Below are 21,327 nucleotides of genomic sequence, written 5' to 3' on the forward strand. Positions count from 1 at the left end.
TCCTCCTTCACCAGAGGGCTCCGCTGCCCCCTTCAGTTTGTACTAAAGCAGACGATAGCCCTACATAGGAACACATTAGAAGGGGTACGGGAAGACTCCCTGGTCTACAAATCTGTTCTGCTCTGAAAGTAACAAGCATGCAAAATATTTTAATTAAAGAACAAACATCAAAATAACTATACCAATTAGAAACATTTATGGAGCTTAAACATTCCCCCAATGTGTTATAGCAATAGATCATTCTTCATACCCTTGAGGGCTGACAGACATCAAAATCTCAATTTTGACTTGAACTTCTTGACTGAGGCAGTAGGCAGGCAAAGTAAATAACTGACAGAGTGAGGTTCCAGAATGACAAACCTACTAGAAAAGATATTAGGAAGGTAAGAACCTAATCTCTTTTTCTAGTGCAATTGCTATGTCATTCTAGACCAGACATGGGCAACTCCGGTCCTCGAGGGCCAGAATCCAATCGGGTTTTCAGGATTTCCCTAATGAATATACATTGATTAGGGAAATCCTGAAAACCCGATTGGATTCCGGCCCTCGAGGACCGGATTTGCCCATGTCTGTTCTAGACAGTAGATATGTACAAAAGGAGTCCCAGAAATCTAGGGTGGGACCTCTGCGCCTGCCTGTAACAGTGCTGCCACATCCACTCTGCAGAACTTGGAGAACATATTGTCACCAGCCGTCTCAGGACAATGGGCATCCTGAGCGACTGGGACAAGAAAATTTTGCTCTTGTGAGCCACAGAGGGCTGCACAAGGAAATGGACAGAAGAAAAACACTGCCACACCAGGTAAGTCAGTTTTCTTATGCAAAACTTGGGGTTTATTCTTTCATTTGAAATAAACATAAAGTCTGTCAGGATGTTTCTGCGTTAGCGAATAGTCCCAAGAAATAATCGAAAAAAATATAACAGCAAACTGTTCCAAAGTAGAAATGTCCCAAAATATAGTTCTCCAATTCACCTAGCACAAGACTTTCTCAAAGCTAGGCTGTTATCCCAGCCAATACTCAGTTCATACAAAAGAAAAAAAACCTCTCAAAACAAACAGTCTTTGGGGCTGAACACTGCAGCTTTAGTTAGAGCTGCGGCTGTTACTATTCCAGCAATAAGCGTGCTGGTCAGGCAGTGTGCTCCACGTGGTGACAAAACGCCCAACAAGGCCCACTATCCCACCACTGAATACGCAGGGCAAACCCCACTGCCTGGGATGGCAACAATCCTTTCCTCCCCACAAAGAGGAACAGCAAGAAGAAGAAAAAAAACCCCACAACTTAAATAAGTCCTTTCAGTTGTCTGGAGCTTCAGCGCTCTACAGCTCCCACAGGGACAACACAAACTTGGAAGTAATCCACACAGCAAAGGCAACAGCTACTCACTCAGGTACAACAAGCGGATTGCCTTTCATGCAGCAAACTTCCATGGGAAGGACTTCATTCACAGGCTCAGCAATTGGCTTCAGGTCTAGTTCCATGGCCTGAGGCTTTTCAGTCACACAGGAAGGTGTCTCCTCCCCGGCCTCCGTCAGCTCCATACATTCTGGTGGTTGGCCGTTATCCAGAACCCTCAGCCCTGAGAGCTGCTGCCTGTCCTCTCCCTGTCTCTCTTCCTTCTGACTCTCAAGGAGCTTAATTCGATGAGCAAGCAGTTTGCAGCCCCGCCCCCAACCCTCAGGTGAAAAGGATTGAGTGGGGTATGGGCACCCTGCACCTCTGCTCTCTGACTCCCTCTAGAGTTCAAGGAAGAAAAGTCATCTAATGAATCAGTATAGGAAGGGTTTGCTTTTAACCTAGGCACTGCTCTGGGGACACGCCTAGCAGGCATAGGCTGCATACCACAATATGCAGAGTGGAGCAGGTCACCTTAGTGAACATGCGGAGTGCTGCAGCCAACCCAAAATAGGAGCACCGAGAACTGATAATGTCTCTCCAGCACATGGAATCTCAGCAATCTCCTATGTTCCAGAAATATGGGAATGTGCAGGTAGGCTTCCGTCAAGTCTAGAGAAGATTCCTCTAGAGCTACCACTGCAATAACTGACTGCAGAGTTTCCATGCAAAAACGTGGAACTTCCAAGGCATCATTGACATGTGTGAGATCTATGATGGGTCTCCAGTCTTCTCTGAGCCTTTCTTGGGCACTATGAAGTATCTGCTCAAGCCCAATTCTTCTGGCAGCACTGGTTCTATGCCCTGAATTTCTACAAGTCCCTGTACTGTTGCCAAGACTCTGTATGTCGTTTCTTGGCGCCCTATCAGGGAGTTCACAAGCCAGTCTGTTAAGGGATGGGCAAACTCAAGCTTGTACCCTCTCTAAATGATCTCCAGTACCCAGCTGTCTGACGAGATCAGCACCAGACCTCCACATATACCGAGAGCCTTCCTCCTATCCTCAGGGGGAAAACTTTGGCCCTGGCATCATTGCACTTTCTTGGAGGTTGCTATGAGATGAGAACTGGAGGCTGTCTTCACCTAGGTCCTGTGAATCTCTGTCTTGATCCCCAATAATGGCTCTCAGATGAGGCTCCTCCTGAGTAATGTCTAAAACACCTGGAATTATGAAAATTGGATTGCCCAGAACCTCTAGAGGTTCGCGGTCTGCTGTCAGGCAGAGATTTTGGTCGGCAATCTGCACTACTGGCCACCAGATCATCCAGATCCTTTCCAAAAAATCATCTGTGCTTTGAAAGGGAGTCTGCTGAGAGTAGCCTTGGAGGTGGAATTCCCTGCCCATTGCCTGATCCAAAGCTTTCTGCAGGCTGAAATCTAATAAGCTGCAACTTTGCTCATGACTCTAATTATGTTGTAGAGAGAATTGCAGCACAACTAAAGAGAAAAGACAACCCAAAAATCCATAGTAGAATCAATTTAATGATAAAAACAAAAAACTGTGGATGCTGATATTCTGAAAATGATTTATTATACATCCTTTCACAATAAAAACATAAAAATACATATGTAATAGTCCAACCAGAACCTACACGGTCCATGTAGGTCCTGAGGAACACGCCTTCCTCAGGGGTCCAATTGATGTCAAATACACAATTAAAGAAATGGACTATCCCAAGCCTTCTTAAATTCAGACAGTCTCTGTCTCCACCACCTCTACCAGGAGACTGTTCCATGCATCTACCACCCTTTCTATAAAAAAAGTATTTCCTTAGATTACTCCTGAGCCTATTACCTCTTAACTTCATCCTATGCCCTCTCATTTCAGAGCTTCCTTTCAAATGAAAGAGACTCGACTCATGCGCGTTTTACATCACATAGGTATTTAAACATCTTTAAACCAATGTGGGCGGTGGTCATTTTGTTGCAACATTAAAATCTTAAACATCTTGTGATTCTATTGGAGTGGTATAACATAATGATCTGCCCATGTGACCTCTGTTATATTGGTCACACGGCCAGGGAACTAAAGACTAGGATGTTTGAACATCGGAACAACATTAAACATATGTTTTCATGTTGTTTTCATGTTTATTAAAATTTGATGCAAACGCTTATAACATTATTTCAAAGCAAATTACAAATGTAATAAAATTGGGGTGAGAGAACACTTAGCCATACATACAATGACAAATTTATAGACAGACTTACAGACGACAGGAAGAGAGGGTGAAACTACAAACTTTTAGAGAAAGGCAACAATGAAGGATCACATAATAGGAAGGGGATGGAAGGAAGGAACAAAATGCTTAAAAAACAAAAAAGTCTGCAGTAATTTACAAAAGCGTCTTTAAAAAGAAAAATTTTCAAAGAATTTTTAAACCTATCTAGTGGAGAGAATGACACCATTTGGAATATGAAGGCCAGCTTTTGAGCTAAGGATCAATTGCTTTCTTTTTTCCCTGTGCACAATGGTGGACGATTGGTCCAATTGTCACATTTTGTTTGAAGTGTAGTTTTTTGCCTGTGATAAGACTGTGAACGGCATGAAATCTTGAAATAGATTGCCGTCTAATTATTTGTTCTTGAGGCGTTTTCTCCACAATTTGATTTAAATGTGTATTTTCTAAAGTCAGATCCACCACTGACTGATAACATATTAGTAGTTTTTGAGTATTTAAACATTTCGATCATATCGCCCCTCTCCCGCCTTTCCTCCAAAGTATACAGATTGAGATCTTTAAGTCTGTCCCCATACACCTTATGACGAAGATCCCGTGGTAATTACCTAATCTTTCCTTCTAGTCACTAAAATCTAGTGCAATAGGCACATCATTCTGGAACAGGTGGGACGTATCAAAGTAGTCCCCTAGAATCTAGGGTGGGGCAATTGTGCCTGCTGAAAATTCTGAAGATCCAAAGGCAGTATCCAATTTGGCCGCTATATCCATCCTATAAAAAACTAATGACAGTTAATGAGAGCTGAAGATAGAGTTTGCTCTATGAAGTGAACATAATACTGTTTTATTCATTGGATTTTGGACACTTAGAATCATGCACTAAGTTAATTTACCTGGCCATGGCAGCATAGAAGATTTCAGTTGGTGAAAAGACAGAGATAAGTGCCAATTGATATTTAATTCCTCCCGGATTGAATTCATGAATCCTATATAATAAAAGCTTACCGGCGCATGCGCATTGAAAACATCGTGATCCCTGCCACTGTGATATGTGATCCGTGGCCATGTTCCATTTTAGAACCCGGTGGCAGGGAACATTTTGGCTATTCCTCTCCTCCCGCCCTCACTCACCATTTGGAAGCCAAGGCAAGCTCGCTCCCTGCCTGCGTCCTCGGCAGGGAACACATCTCACGCCCTCACTTGCCACTGCCGCCACCGCTGATCCTCCTCTTCAGAGCAGTCTGCGATCGTTGCCGGCTTTAAAGAACCTCGCAGGCTGCTCTCCAACCTCAGTAGCACGTTCCCTCTGACGCATGGGATCACATCAGAGGGAATGTGCTACTGAGTTGGAGAGCGGCCTGCGAGGTTCGCTAAAGCTGGTCACCACGATCGCAGGCTGCTTTGAAGAGGAGCAGGCCAGAAGGGGAAGCAGCCAATCGACGCGATCGCTGTGCACAGAATGCTCATTTGTCTTCTCCTGAGGGCTTCAGCCAAAGGGGACGCACAAAGGAGCCCCGCCGCTTCAGGGTTTTCTCCCTGCTCAGCTCATGGGAACAGAGTCATCTCGGGATTGCTCTTATTAACTTTCTTTAGTACTCATGGTGCAACGCTTTTATTTATTTATTTTTTTTTCAGTTAGTAGAAGATTGGTAAGCAAGATTTTTTAAAACCAGAAACACAACATTGATGACACAACTGTATTCACGAAAGGGGGCTGCTTTGGGGGGGGGGGGAGGTGTGCTGGGGACAGACAGCTTTGCTCTGGGGGGAAGACAGGGGCCATGGAGAGACAGAGAGAGGGAAAGGGGGCTGCTTTGGGGGGAGGGGTGTGCTTGGGGCAAACAGATTTGCTCTGGGGGGGGAGACAGAAGGGGCCATGGAAAGACAGGGAGAGGGAAAGGGGACTGCTTTGGGGGGGGTGCTGGGGACAGACAGCTTTGCTCTGGGGGAGAAGACAGAAGAGGGCCATGGAGAGACAGTTAGGGAGAGAGAAAGGGGGCTTCTTTGGGGGTGAGGTGTGTGCTGGGGCAGACAGCTTTGCTCGGGGGGGGGGGGGGGGGTGGAGATAGAAGGACACAGACAGCGGCCAAGGAGAGAGAGATAAAGAAACACAGACAGACAGACACATCTATCTATTCTAGCACCCGTTAATGTAATGGGCTTAAAGACTAGTTATATATATTTGGATGAAATACTAAAAAAAAAAAGATCAACTGATGAACTATATGAACTATACAAATCAACTAACTATTGAAATCATGGTTAATTGAGAAAAATATTTACATTCTTAATGAGTTAATATCAGAATTCTTTCTAGAGGTTTCTGCGTAGTTCAGTTCTGTTTTTGCACATAATTGCACTTTAGATTTGTAGCAGCATAATTGTTTTAGTAGTAAAATGTGAGAAATGATGGAATTTTAAAAGATAAATATAATAAAATAAGAAATATAATAACATTCTGTGTATAGAATAGCATCTTAGTAATGTCCACATGAGAGGGAAAGCATGTGGTCTGAACTTTAGTGCTGTTCATAAGCGAGCACTGGGCCTAGAGACCTTTGAAGGCTCCATCTAATTCTTGGATAGACTCTAATAATTTCCATTAAGTCCTTTGGGCTTAAACAGTGTGCACACAGTCGGGGCCTTACCAAGATCCAGGGCTGCCACATGGTCAGGTCCTGACTCTCCCAGGCATGAAGCAGACTCCCCTAGTACTGAGGATCCCGACTGGGACAGTAAAGGCATAGAAACAGAATCTGATAGCCCTCTTCTGACTGTACTCCTGTATCTAGTGAATTGGTCTGCTGTGGGGAAAAATGCATCCTTAGAGGGTGGAACCTCTGATGCTACCATCGCCGTGACTCCTGAGAAGTCTCTGCAACCACTGTAATTTAACTTAGTACATCATATTTATAAGTTCTGGAGCAAAAGCTGGTCCAGGACACCCAGAGAGCTCTTGTGTTTCACTCTGGGGTTTAATGGCAGATTCGCAGCTATGCTTCACCGAGGATGCACTTTCACCACTTCCCAGCTCCTGTCAGGCTTTGTGACCTGGAACTCGAGCCATCTGGGACCCTATACCACCAGAGGGACAAGAAGGGACTAAGCCAATGGCTCCTGACCCCTCCCCCGCTCACATGACAGGTGGCACACAGACAGTCCTCGGCCGGCCAGCCAGTGCAAATCTGGCATGAATCCTTAGTATCCCGGGCTGAGGAGTCCATCTAGACCAGTGGTCTCAAACATGCGGCCCGGGGGCCACATGCGGCCCGCCAGGTACTATTTTGAGGCCCTCGGTATGTTTATCATAAATCACAAAAGTAAAATATAAGTTTCTTGATCATATGTCTTTTTAGCTATAAATGACAATATTATTATTAAGACTTAGCCAAAAGGAAAGATTTATAAACTAAAAAGAGTTTTACCTCATGCAAAATTGTCATTTCTTTAATAATCAAAAAACAGCAAGGGAATATATTTATCCAAGGTGATACTTATAAATCACTGTTGTACTAATCACCTTTGTTTTACTTCAAACTCTAATTTCAACACAAAGCTGATGTGGTTAAGTGAACACTCAGACCCGCAGCTGAGGTCCGGTGAAACAAGTTCACGGAGCAGCTGTTAAGGAGACCATCATAGTTGTTCACAGTCTCCTCCACCAAACAAAGACTAAATAACAACAAATAAACTTAAAATAAAATAAAATAAATTTAACAACAACTTAACTTTGAATGGTGTAGATGATACACAAAACTGCTCCGGGCTCCTCCGTTTATTCACAATACCGACCTCCCAACCTAGGTTTCACCCGCTGGCTTCTTCAGGAGGGGTACTACAATTACAAGATAACTCAAATCAACACTATACCACACAGCTTGCTAACTTAATAAACACTATATTTAAAAGGGGAGTGTATTTAAAGCGTGGCCTGCTGGGAAGTTCCTCTTGTCAGCAGTGCGTGTGTGTGCAGTATGGAGTGTTTGTGCCGGTAAGGCGCAGAGAGAGTGTGTATATTGAGTATTTCAAAATGTAGTGTTTATTAAGTTAGCAAGCTGTGTGGTATAGTGTTGATTTGAGTTATCTTGTAATTGTAGTACCCCTCCTAAAGAAGCCAGCGGGTGAAACCTAGGTTGGGAGGTCGGTATTGTGAATAAACGGAGGAGCCCGGAGCAGTTTTGTGTATCATCTACACCATTCAAAGTTAAGTTGTTGTTAAATTTATTTTATTTTCTTTTAAGTTTATTTGTTGTTAAATTTATTTTATTTTCTTTTAAGTTTATTTGTTGTTATTTAGTCTTTGTTTGGTGGAGGAGACTGTGAACAACTATGATGGTCTCCTTAACAGCTGCTCCGTGAACTTGTTTCACCGGACCTCAGCTGCGGGTCTGAGTGTTCACTTAACCACATCAGCTTTGTGTTGAAATTAGAGTTTGAAGTAAAACAAAGGTGATTAGTACAACATTTCTTTAATAAGACATTAACTATTTTTTTCTGCGGCCCTCCAAGTACCTACAAATCCAAAATGTGGCCCCGCAAAGGGTTTGAGTTTGAGACCACTGATCTAGACCGATTTTGAACCAAACTGAGGTGTTTTGAAGCAGATAGAAGCTTTTATTCCAAAATCAGGAAGTTCAAGATGGCCGCTGCAGCAGTGATTTTAGCGCCAAAAACAGCCCATGGGAGATAAATAAGGGGTCAAAATATCAGAGAATATGATGTGAGAGGTGAGGGGGGGGGACCCTGTCCCTAGCATCAGAAAGGTTTAAAATTCACTTTTGAAGACTCCCCTGATTTTTCTCAGAGGCTGTTACAGTCTTACTCAGAGTGCAGTGCTGACCCAGGGAGCTGCAAAGGGCTGAAACAGCAGCTATATAAGCCTGGAAACCCAGATAGCTTGCTTCTTGGAACTGCCCTTTAGTCCAACTGGCCAGACTGAGACCTCAACCCCCACCAGAACCCACAGGCAAAGCTGGGGGGGGGGAGGAAATACAGTCAGCAACTGATCCTTGTGAAAAACCACCACTGAGACACTCGGCTTGTGCTCAAGCTCTCTGCGGACAAAACCTAGAGTGAGCCTTTCTCCCAAGGGAACAGTCCCTGAGCTCCTGGATTGTTAATGCAGGTTGGCCAAGCAGGCTGCCTCTTGGCTAGAGACTACTGCCCTCAGAGTCTTTTGTTCTCTGCAGCCAGAAATGTCCCAAAACTGGGAGCCTCTGCAGCATAGAAAAGTCTCACAACTGGATAAAAAAACATGAGGTTAAATGAAAAATAAACACAAGCAGAACAGACAGGCTCCTACCATCTCACATGTAGAGTAAAACTGAGAAGTTGCAGGACAGCCCAGAGAGGGGATGGGGAGCACAAAAATGTAAATGGGGCTCTCTACACAGGATCTTGCAATCAGAATGGATGTGCCTATTGATTGTGGTTGATCTACATAAAACTGAAAAGAAACTGAGTGATTACATGTCCAGACTAAAAACAACAATGGTAAATTCATACCTGTAATTACAGCCCAGATGCATAAGTCAGCCAGGCTCAAGATGTTTCCAACTAAGTAGGTTCGAAGAGACAAACAGTGATTTAGCTCTTCAATTGATGTTCTGTACGACGAAGCCTTGCTTAACCTGGTGGCGCCAAACTCCAACCAATGGTCAATCTGATATAGAGATAATTTAGAAGAACTTTTAATATTATGAAGTTATAACAGGTATGGTTGCCATGAAAGGTTAAGAAGCCCATTCACAATCTCAACAAGTAGTATTTCAACACTAATAACTTTATATATACACAAGTGATCACAAACAAAAGTACAGCATCTCAAAACCACACATAGCTATCTCTGGCTGCTGTATCCAAGATCATATGCCACACAAGGCAGCAATACAATTGGTACCATTCAATTGTAGCAGGGTCAATAAATGTATAAGACAAAAAATAGGGACTGTGAGGAAGAACAGATAATGTGCACGAGTTGAGAGAAAATGTGGCAGCATAAACCATCTATAAGAGTGTTTCTTAACCCTTTCAGGACCAAGGGACATATTTGTCCCATAACTTTAAAATCCTATAAATTTTGATTGTGATAGTCTACAGTTCTAAATTTGATATGTACGGATTCCATATGATACTGCCTTTATGTAAACAAACTGGTTCCGACATTCATTCATTAGCATCGTTGCCAGATTGACGAGAAGATTCACTTGCCACACTGTCCATAAGCCAGAAGTGTGATTTTTTTTAAAAAAAATAATGATATTTCACAAAAAAAATCAATATTTTGGCATCTGCAAGCCCTTTTTACCATAAAAATGTCGTCAAAACCACAAAAATTGGCCTACGATCCTTATGGTCCTGAAAGGGTTAAATTGGTCCTGGATTATCCCCTTTCCAGTCAGGCTTTCAGAATATCTACAATGAATATGCATGAAATCGATTTGTATATACTGACTCCATTAGATGCAGCTTTTTTATGAATATTCATTGTGGATAGCCTGAAAACCTAACTGGAAAGGGGATAATCCAGGATTAACTTGGGAAACACTGGTCTATAAGATCCTACATGGAAACAACCTGGAAATTGTACACACAGTATGAACATAAAAGGCATATTTCCTACTCAGTACAGGAGGATGGGGGGAGGGGGGAAGGCATAGGTATCGGGGAGATGTATGTTTGTACAATGGGTCTGCATGTGTAGGGGGGCATGGGAGCTGGGTATCAAGGTGTGGAGCCATCTGTGTGGACAGAATGTATGAGAGGAAGGGCCAAGTGAAGTGAATGGGAAGAGAGAGTTGGCAGTTGGTGGCCATGTATGTTGATGCTCGAGGGATGCAAGAGAGCAGCACTTTCCACATGGAAGTCATCACTCCCTTTCATCTTCCTCGCCCCCCTCCAAATCCCCCTTTGCTCACATCCCATATTTTTGCTTTCCTCCTCTACTCTTTCTGCCCATTCACTTCCAACCCTCATCCCTGTCTTCAGGTATGTTATTGCTCCAGATGAGTAATCAAAATCCATTGCTGATCTAGATGTGATGGGGAAGGGGTGGCTTCAGAAGCCTTCAATCACCATCAAAGTTCATCTCAATCTTCAAGTTACAGGGTCTAGACTATCTTCCATGCTGTTATTCCTTCATCTCATCCACAGACTCCTCTTATCACCTTTTCAGGTGGTGGGCCCGGTCTTCCCCCAGTGTCTAGCACTGCCAGATCCCACTCTATTCCTGCAATGTCTTGTCTAAGCACAAGTCTGTGCATGTACAAACAAATCTATGCATGTGAACAAGACGGACAGACTGACCATCCACAACAGGCACCATCACCTGTTGAGAAATTCATCTAATAGAGACCTTCTTTAGATTGCATGCAGTTATAACTACCATTCTAAGCTGCATTTTTTAACCCTATCTTCCACTAAGGTGTATCAGAATAGATTCCCAAGGAAAATCAGTTGGAAGCTGTATTAGAAAGAAAAGAGCTTACTCAATTAATGACTCCGGAGCATGATGAACAATTGAGGGAAAGGGTCAGTGAAAGCCGTCACTAGCCCCAACCCACTGTGAAGAACACTGAAATACTATAGTGTTAGTTTTGTGGAGTGACCCCTCACCCTAACTGGCAGCATATTAAAAAAAAATAAAAACAACAAAAAACCCAAAACCTCCATTACACAAACAAACCAGAAAAATGTCTGTTCAGTCAATGCATAATTAAGGTACAGCATTTATCGCTGGAACATTTTATCAAGGCCAGTAGTACAGCTAGGTTAAAAAAAAAAGTTTGGATAATTTTCTTAAAAGATTCATTGGCTATTAGGTGGGGAATACAGCCTCTTACTGCATGGAGTTGACAAGGAATTCATCTCACCATTAGGAGATATTGGTACTTCCAAGTAATCCAGTCTGACCACAGTTGGAGAACAGAACACTCATCTCAATAAAAAAAAAAAAAAGTCTGACCAAATGTGGAATGTCTGCTTTTCTTATGTAAAATGCACACCATATAGTTTATAAAGTTTCTCAGTTGGTCACTATGAACAGTTCTCTCCCCCTCCCCAAAAAAATAAATATATATATATATATATATATATTTTTTTTTTTTTTTAATTATTATTTTTTTTTGGGGGGGGTGGAGAGAGAACTGTTCATAGTGACCAACTGAGAAACTTTATAAACTATATGGTGTGCATTTTACATAAGAAAAACAGACATTCCACATTTGGTCAGACTTTTTTTTTTTTTTTTTTTTTTACTTTGGATGGACTTTGCCATAGAAGTCACACTTATATTATATTATATCAATTTCTTTTCCATAACTTCTATAACACAAACTTTACTATGTCAATATTCATGAAGTCTTTTTACCTTTATAGAAGATCCAACAATTTGTTATAAATCATTTTAACTCCAATATTGTTAAAAGGACTATGGGCTAACACTGACTCAAGGCTACAGAACTGGCCAGGGCCCACAGGGGTTAGACATAATATAAAAAAGACCCATACCACACATACACAAAAAAAAGACTAATTCAATACTGGGCCAATCCCTGTACGTCAAAGAGGCAGCATCAAGGGTAAGACTCAAAGGAAACTTCTGTCCAGTTCTCCTAGAACAGGGATAGGGAACTCCGGTCCTCGAGAGCCGTATTCCAGTCGGGTTTTCAGGATTTCCCCAATGAATGTGCATGAGATCTATTTGCATGCACTGCTTTCAATGCATATTCATTGGGGAAATCCTGAAAACCCAACTGGAATATGGCTCTTGAGGACCGGAGTTCCCTACCCCTGTCCTAGAAGGAGGGGGGAATGTGTGAATTTATGTCCTTCTCCTGACAAAGTGGTATGCGAAATTTTGTGGTACAAGATGTGTGGAGTACTGGTGTGGACTGAGAGTGTGTACTAAGCTACAATCATCAGTTGACCTGTGTGGAAATAAACAGCAGAAGGAGAACTGTCCACAGCAGGACTTTCAGGTAAGTGTTTTGAAGACTTATTTTTGCTTTGTTTGGAAATAGTGCTCTATTTTTGTGTCTAGTGACTCCTGGGATTATTATATGGTTATAGGGATGGTTTTTTTGGCTAGGAATTTTTTTCTCAGTGGGGTAGAGTTTCTTTCTTTAAATATCTTAAATTCCACACAAATAGGACAAACAATGTGTTACAGATGATTCAGTTTAAACCACAGAATTTTGATGAGCAAAGAAAAGAATGTCCTCACAAATCTTCTATGTGCCTCCTCACTGGCATACAAAACAAAGAACAACTGCAGACAGAGGTATGCGATGCAGTCTTAGTTTATTAAAGCAATTATGGTTGCCGTTAATGTCACCACCTTTTACAAACCAGGGGACCTGACACGTGTTTCGGTTAACACGCCTTCATCAGGGGTCCCTAATTTGAAAGGTATCAAATGAAACCACAACAAAAATAAAACTTATGCCTGATTCAAATAAAATGTCGCCGGAGCAAAGTGTCCGTGAGGTAATTGCAAAAAAGCTCCGGCGACATTTTATTTGAATCAGGCATAAGTTTTATAATGAACTTATTTTATTAAAGTATAAAAAGAAACAATATTCTGTACAAATGTCATTTTATAAATCAAAGTTCTGGCTGCCGAAATAGAGAAGAGATCTTCAGCTGGCAGGGCTTTGTTTATAAATGTTTATCAACACATCTAATATACTATTTTATCCTAAAGCAAAAAAAACCAAAAAACCAAAAACCCAAAAAAGATATAGCATTTTTTTTCTACCTTTGTCTAGTTTCTGCTTTCCTCATCTTCTCATAATTCTGTTCCTTCCATTCACTGTCTGCCTTCTCTCTGCCACTTCCATATGAAATCTGCTCTACTTCTATCAGAAACTGTGCCTCTCTCTTCCATGTCTCCCTCCACACACACACCCCAATTGGTCTGGCACCCATCTTCTTTCCTCTGCTACCCCTTAGTCTGGCATCTGTCTTCTTCCCTTACATCTTTCCTTCCCTCCCCAGGTGGTATTTTGCATCTCTCTCCTCCTTTCCTCCCCTCAGATCTGGTATCTGTCTACCCAATCCAGCATGTACCCTTTTTTCTTTATTCCCCTCCTTTCATCCAGTATTTGCTCCCCTCTCTCCCCTCCCCATTTTCCTTCAGCGTTTTCTCCCCTCTCCTACCCATTTCCATGCAACGTCTGATCCCCACTCTCTCCTCCCAATTTCCCTTCAGCATCTGTTCCTCTCTCCCCTCACCCATTTCCCTTCAGCGCCCTTTGCACGGTCCAGCAGCCCTCTCTCCCGATCGCCACAGTACAAGCATCTCCCTCCCTCCCTTCCCCTTCGCTGGCAATTTTCATTTTGCTGTCTCTGAGCAGCCCGAGCCTTTAAACAAGTCGCATGCGGCTGAACTGAAACTTTTCCTCTGACGCAACTTCCTGCTTCCGGTTGCATCAGAGGAGAAGTTTCAGGCAGCCACACACGACTTGTTTAATGGCTCGGGCCGCTCGGAGACAAATAAATGAAAATTGCCAGTGAAGGGAGGGAGATGCCCAGACCACGGTGATCGGGAGGATGGAGATAGGGGCTGCTGGACCACGTGCTCAGGAGGGGTGATAAGTGAGGCAACGTGCGCAAAATACTTAACTGCGGGGACAAGGCCATTCACCACTCCACATGGTGGTGCATGGCCTTCTTCCCGTACCTGCAGCAACCCCCTCCCCATTTTGGCGGGTTACCCGCAGCTAGTCATTCTCTAAAGCAGTCTTAGTTCATGCATTAGCAAACATGAGAATACCACACTTAACTTAAATCTTCTTTTGTCTTTCAAATCTTCTATAATTGTGTACAGCTCAATTGCTTAAAAAGCTAATTTTCCCCTGCAAATGACGGCCAGCGTTTCGCTTGGAGAAGCTGCTTCATGGTAAACGGGATCTCAGCATGTTCACACTCACACTCTAAGCAAATATGGCTAATGCATGAAGTAAGACTGCTTTAAACGAAAGTTTGTTTATTTTATTTATAACCCGCCTTTCCCAAGGCAGCTCACAATTTAAACATACACAACAAGAAATACATAAAACACATGTATAAAAAAATACACAAACAAATAAGCGACCAGAACTTACCCCATCACAAATGTCTTAATGCCCATATTTCATGTTACAGAATAGATGTTTTTCAGTAACTTCTTAAACGTATCAAAATTTCCTTGTTTTCTAATGTACAAAGTAATGAACTGATAAAACAGCAGGGGGGGGGGGTTATGCTAGTAAGGAGGCACACAGAAGGTTTGCGAGGACATTTAGGGCTAGATTCTCAAAACTTCACATTGAAAACCGATGGGCCGCTGTTGCAGCCGTTATTGTAGCGATTTCAAAAAGGCGAGTCATTCTCCAAATAACAAAAGGTTCACTAAATTTGCCTGTGCCCATCGCTGGTGATAGCAATCGGCACATGCGCAGAATAAACCCAAATCAAATATCGGCAAGAGGAATGCCTACTCCCTCCCTCCCGCAGAAGTCAAGCAACCCCCACCGCCACCCCATGGCAGCAGGAGAGATACCCACTCCCTCCCGCTGCCAAGCAACACCCCTGGCACCAGGAGAGATGTCCACTCTCTCCTGCCGCCAAGCAACCTGACACCCCCCTGCAGCAGAAGAAATGCCCACTCCCTCCTGTTGCCCCCAATGCCCCCCCCAGCAGTGGGAGAGATGCCCACTCCCTCCTGAGCCACACAACCCCCCCCAACACACATCCCTGTGCCTCCAACAACCCTCACCCCCTCTCCCTTACCTTGTTTACGATGACTGGTCGGAGGGTTGCCTACTCCCTCCAGCCAACAGATCCGCATCTTCAAAATGGCAGCCTTCCCCGGCCTTAGGCGCCAGAAAGGGGCCTAAGGCTCGATTGGCCCAGGTTGTTTAAGGTATAGTCACAGCAGGAGTGACCCCCATCACTCTTGCCCATGTCCGCTCTACTCTTAAAATAGTCATTGTGACTATTTGCAGCAGTCTTGCAAAATTGTCACTGGAGGTAATGGCAGCCGTTCTGAGAGCCAAGCCAGCAGGAGCAGGAGCGACAGGGGAATCATTTCTGCCCTTACACTTCTAGATTGCCAAGGGGCACCTTTAAGTGGGCAGGAGGGAGAGGTAATTCCTGTTGAGAGGTTTTCAGGATATCCATAATTTATTTATTTAAAAATTTATATACCACCTTAATCTCAGCAGTTCACATGGCAACATACATAATATAAAACAAACTAACAATAATGAATACGCATGCAAAAGATCTGCATATCAGGGACAGTGTATGCAAACCAATCTCATGAATATTGACTGCAGATATCCTGAAAATCTGATTAGCTAGGGTTCCCCAGCCAATTTGAGAATCACTGAAATACATTGTCCTCCATAGCTCTAAAGGTTTAACTGTTTCACATTCTCAGGATAACAAAACCACCAAACTGGCGCTGGCTTTTCAAAAGCTCAAGCAGGATCAGTATTAGGGACTCTTTCTGCTATAACTTAATGGGTCAGGATGATGCCATTAGGTAAGTGTTAAACGCCACTCCACTAAAGGTTTATAGTGCAGACATGTAAGACACTCCAGTGCATGTTTTGTCCCAGTTTATCCTTGAAGCAGCACTTGGCAAAATGCTGGCCATCGTCAAGTGAAGCTGGGATCAGATAAGTTAATTCTATTTTTGTACTGTTAAGTTTATAGTTTTGCAGAAGTTTGCATTGCTAGAGTCTTTTGGCTTAAAGTTGATATTTAAACAAAGGAAAGGTTTTTAAGATGAGATCATTACCTTTAATTCTTCCCATCTTGAGAGCTGATAGTAGAGGTTTGGTTCCGAGACTTTTTTCCTCCCCTTGGGTTTTTGTTTTTACACAATTGCCTATACCTGTGCAATGATTTTAGTTTAAGATACAATTCCTAAATATACATGTTTGTTCTATTAAAAGGAGGAGGGTTGTTATGTTGTCATCCAGAGAGTCTGCCCATTAGGTGTCACCACTATATGACAGACAAACACTCACACTTCAGCAGGTGAAACCTAGAATACCAGTTCCAATTTCATTTCCTGTATTTATACTGCTTTCCCCAACAGCTCAAGTTTTGAATCCAGCCCACAATCTTTGGACCCATCCCCAGGTTGTCCAATTTAGTTAGAAGCTTCCTATATGAAATGGTCCCAAAATCTGTTCCCACGTTCTCAAAACTGCATTCAATTTTCCAAGATGATCCTGCTGCTGCCATCCTGACAAAGAAACAAATAGGAACATATCTACAGAAAATTTTCTCTACTGAAAGCTGTTTCTGATGTGGAAGCAAATGTATTTGTTGTTATTAAATTATACTTGGCTCATACCTTTTTCAATTATAGATCAAGGCAAGTTACATTCTAGTACAGTAAGCAAGTATTTCCCTGTTCCTGAAAGGCTCATAATCTAAACTTGAACCTGAGGCAATAGAGTTAAGTGGAATATGAACTTTGCTTCCCTGGTTCTCAACCCACTTTTGAAACCATTAGGCTATTCCTCCATTCCAGCCTCAATGAGCAAATTATATTTTCTTAAAGGCTGTTTGGTACTCCAAAGAGTTAAGGTTCCAGTCTGATTGGATGTCCTTGTACACTAGATATTGTTATAGACTCTGTACCAATAGAAAAAATATTCTACACAAAATGTATGGTCCTCCTCAACACACATATACAGTTTAGCAGCAATAGGAGAAACCTTCCCCAAAACATGCACTCACCTCAGTATGCTCCATTAGGTTTGAGCCATATAACCTCGTTGATTCTGCAGTTCGGGCCAGGTAGCGGACAATGGCATAGACATCAGTAAAAACAACACTGCTGCAAAAGACAAAACAGAAAGAGTAGGGCAAAGAAAATTATGGGCAAAGCCCTGCACATGTGATTAAAGTTGCTAATAAAACAAGATTTAGCAGCAATTTTTCTTTGTCAAGAAATCTGCAGATGTTTAAGATTTTTAATCTAACTGGGCAAGTGCACTAATTTACTACAATTTTAAAGTTCAGAAATGGATTGGATTTATTAATTTTATATACCCCCTTTTTGTTTAAGCGGTATATAATTTAATACTATACAATATATAATTTACTTCATTCTATCTAGAGGCGCAACAAAGAGTAATGGACACCCATCAAGATGAATGATTACAATGATTGCAATTAACCATTTGCAAAGTGTTAGTTTACCAAGCCAATATTCTGAAAAAAAAAAATTTGTTAAGTTACAAATCCCCAATTCTGTCTTCAAAGGAGTATAAGTAAAGAAGTAACTGAAATCCCAGATTCACCTGTATAAATTCCTCTCCACCTAGCTAAGCATTCAGGATATCATGTTAGTCTATTTGGGTATATGGACACTGGCTTGTCATAGATATAGGCGAGACCTTTTTATAAGTTTAACTTCATATTTGTTTGACCCTTTATTTCTGCAAAGCCTGCTTTTTAGTTTAAACAGGAGTTCTTCCTATTATCTAATGCAGGGTTGTCCAATGTCGATCCCCGAGGGCCGCAATTAAGTTGGATTTTCAGGATTTCCCCAATGAATTTGCACGAGATCTATTTGCATGCACTGCTTCCACTGTATGCAAATAGATCTCATGCATATTCATTGGTGAAATCCTAAAAACAAGACCTGGCAAGTGCCGAGGTTGGACACCTCTGATCTAATGCCACAAAATGCTCAAAATCTATCACACACACTTCACTTTGGATTGAGGGGGAGAGGTAGAAAAATAGAGAAGTAAGATGTTCCAGATACTTACTCTGATACCTTAAGTATATTCTCCTTGCCTTCTTCCACTGAAATTCTGACATTGTCTTTCACATGCTCAACTGTCAGCAAGGCTCCTGTGAAACAAAACAAAATGAAGGTGGCAATTTAAAAAACTCAGAAAGGTGCTAATCGCAGAGCAAGAGGAAAACATGATCTACTGCTCTGATCATGGGGAGGGAGCTAATGTCAGAATAGCACACTTACATGAGAAGTCCAAATAGCAGCCTAATGATTAGAGCAGTGACTACAGATTGTGCAAAGCAATGCCACTCTTTACCAGGTGTTGTCCCATAGACAGCAGGATGCTCTCCCACATGCTCAGAACTTAGTATGTTCTGAGCATGTGCAGAGGTCTCCTCAGCTGGTTCCAGACCAATGAATTAGACAGCTCTAAGATAGGTAGGAGGAATTATGTGCTTTATCAGTCCTGCTGTCTATGGAAAAACCTCTGTCAAAATAGGCAACACTGCTTTTTCCATCAACATGCAGGATGGAGTTGGAGACACAAATGGTGTCAGTTTCATGCTGTCTTAGTCTTTAGAGCAGTCCAAAGTGGATTGGGAGGGTTGTTAGCTCATAGGGACAGACTAGTTTGCAGAGTTTGACCAAAGGCACTGTCCCTCGCTAAAGCCTGATACAAGCAATAACAGTATGTAGAGAAGACCATGGAGCTGCTCTGCACATATCTCACAAGGTAGACTTTAAAAGGAGCAATTATTGCAGTTCTAATCTGATGAAACTTAACTTTGGAGCTGAGAAGAGCATCCTTTTGTTCAAAGCAGAACTGTATATACAAAGCAAGCCAAAATGCTAAAGTGTTCTTTGCAAGTGCATAACAAGGCTATTACAATCAAAAGGAGATGAAAAGTTGAGTATAAGTTATAAGTGAAAGCCAGCTTACCTAATAATTTTCTTTCCCTTAGTCACAGCAGACAAATCATTATCAAAGCAGAAGGAACAGGTGCAGACTGCCGCACCAGTTCTCCCTCCTCAGGAACATCACTGAACCATGTACTATATACAAAAGAAAAGAACAAACAACACACAAGAAACATAACCATAGAAAGCAACTTCTTCTCATAATAAGCAGAACCAACAGCAGCAGGCTTTGGACTCGTCTGCTGTGACTAAGGGAAAGAAAATTATCAGGTAAGACAAATTTACCTTCCCCGTCATTAGCAACAGACAAATCCAGATGAATGGGATGTGGCAAAGCAGCCAATGCCACCGACAATACTGACACTCCGAAGGGAGCTCTGGATCGAGCAGCCACATCCACCCGATAGTGCTTGGCGAAAGTATGAAGCGAAGACCAAGTGGCCGCACGACAAATTTCTTCCAGTGGAAAAGCCCATGACTTCACCCATGTCACAACGGACCTTGTCGAATGCGCTTTTATGAGCAATCATAGCTTTCAATGCTGCTGCCTCACGAGTGTGACCCCCCAAAGAGCACAAACAAATTATCTGACATGCGAAATTCATTCGTCTCCTATAGGTATCTTCAAAGTATCCTCCTGATGTCCAGAAAGGGAAGCTGATAAATTTGATCTACCTCCTGAAAGGAAGGCAAGAATAGAAGCTGATTGACGTGAAAGGAGGATACCACCTTAGGTAAGAAGGAAGAAACCGTACGAATGGAAGCCCCCTTCCTCCAAAAAAGAAAGAAATTGATCCCTACAGGAAAGAGCCTGCAATTCTTTTTTTTTTTTAATTGATTTAATTTTATAAATATACATTCATACAGTATGTATATAGGAAAGAGAGATTAAACATATTAATTAAAAAGAAAAGGAAAAGAAGAGAACTAAACAACTTCCATTACAGTATCAATCATCTCTCAAACAAAAGTCCACATTATAGGAAAAGCAATTCACATTGGTAGGGCCTTATATTATACAGAAATTTATAATACCATACAAAAATGCAGTGTTACTTCTTCAAATAAATGAAAACTAGACATTATTCCACTGTGGAAGCCCTGGACAGCGTTACTCCTTTAGCATCAAGAAAAAATCGTAGCTGCGGGGGACCAAAAAAAATATATGAATGTTGATCCAAGATCAAACATTTGCAGGGATATCTAAGTTGAAACTTAGCCCCCAAAGATAATACAAATTGTCTCATTTCCAGGAACTCTTTCCTTCGGGATTGAGTTAATTTAGATACATCCGGAAACATAGAAATCTTAGAGTCCATAAAGTCACCTCTTTAAGCCTAAAGAACAGCCTAATAAGTGCCTCTTTATCTTGCTGAAAGACAAATGTCACCAGAAGTGTAGAATATGAGATGACTTCATTCTCTGAGGTTTCCAAGATTTTCGTAACATCCATAGGACTTAAATTAGTTAAAGCCTCAGTTTTAGAAGCCTTCTTTGAAACTGGAAGGTAATAAACTTTGTGTAATGGAGGAAAACCATTCTCAGGGTATTTAAATATCTCTTTCAGAAATTTATAAAATAAATCTTTAGGCGTCATTGCTAAAGTTTTAGGAAAGTTAAGTAATCTTAAGTTCAACATTTTTGTATAATTTTCCAAATTTTCTACTTTCCTTACTAATTGCAATTTGTCCTTCATTAAGGTAGTCTGTGTTGATTGAATGCCTTGGACCCGTTGATCCAGACAGTCCATCTTTTCCCCCTGAGATTTTATTTCCTCCTGCATAGAGTCAATCCTTATATTATGTGCATTTACCAAAGGAAGAGTTCCTACACATAATTTATATAATGAGTCTAAAGCAGTCCAGATGGATTCCAGAGTGAACTCAGTTGGCCTTACCAGTGGGGGACCGATGGAATTTGTCCTCCAACCTCTGATGCCAACTTTGTCTTCTCCAACGCTGAAATCTCTGCCTGAACAACCAGGGATACCGGTGAGCCCTCCAGCTCTCTCGGGGTGGATCCTTCCTGTCCCTTCAGAGCCGCCATAGTTCCCTGGTCTCGTGGCTGTTGGGGAGGCTT

General features: G+C 42.0%; 1 protein-coding gene across 2 annotated transcripts in view; it reads right to left on the reverse strand.

Moving 5' to 3' along the window:
* EPRS1 (glutamyl-prolyl-tRNA synthetase 1) overlaps positions 1-21,327 on the reverse strand; it is a 206,048-nt gene that overhangs the window by 177,797 nt on the left and 6,924 nt on the right. For both annotated transcript variants that reach the window (XM_033937456.1, XM_033937457.1), the window contains exons 2-4: positions 18,359-18,443; positions 17,319-17,418; positions 9,084-9,240 (exon numbers count right to left, since the gene is read on the reverse strand). In XM_033937456.1, coding sequence (XP_033793347.1) covers positions 9,084-9,240; positions 17,319-17,418; positions 18,359-18,443 — 342 coding nt within the window. The remainder of the gene's footprint in view (positions 1-9,083; positions 9,241-17,318; positions 17,419-18,358; positions 18,444-21,327) is intronic.

This window comes from Geotrypetes seraphini, chromosome 3 (genome assembly GCF_902459505.1).
Source record: "Geotrypetes seraphini chromosome 3, aGeoSer1.1, whole genome shotgun sequence".
Lineage (NCBI taxonomy): Eukaryota > Metazoa > Chordata > Amphibia > Gymnophiona > Dermophiidae > Geotrypetes > Geotrypetes seraphini.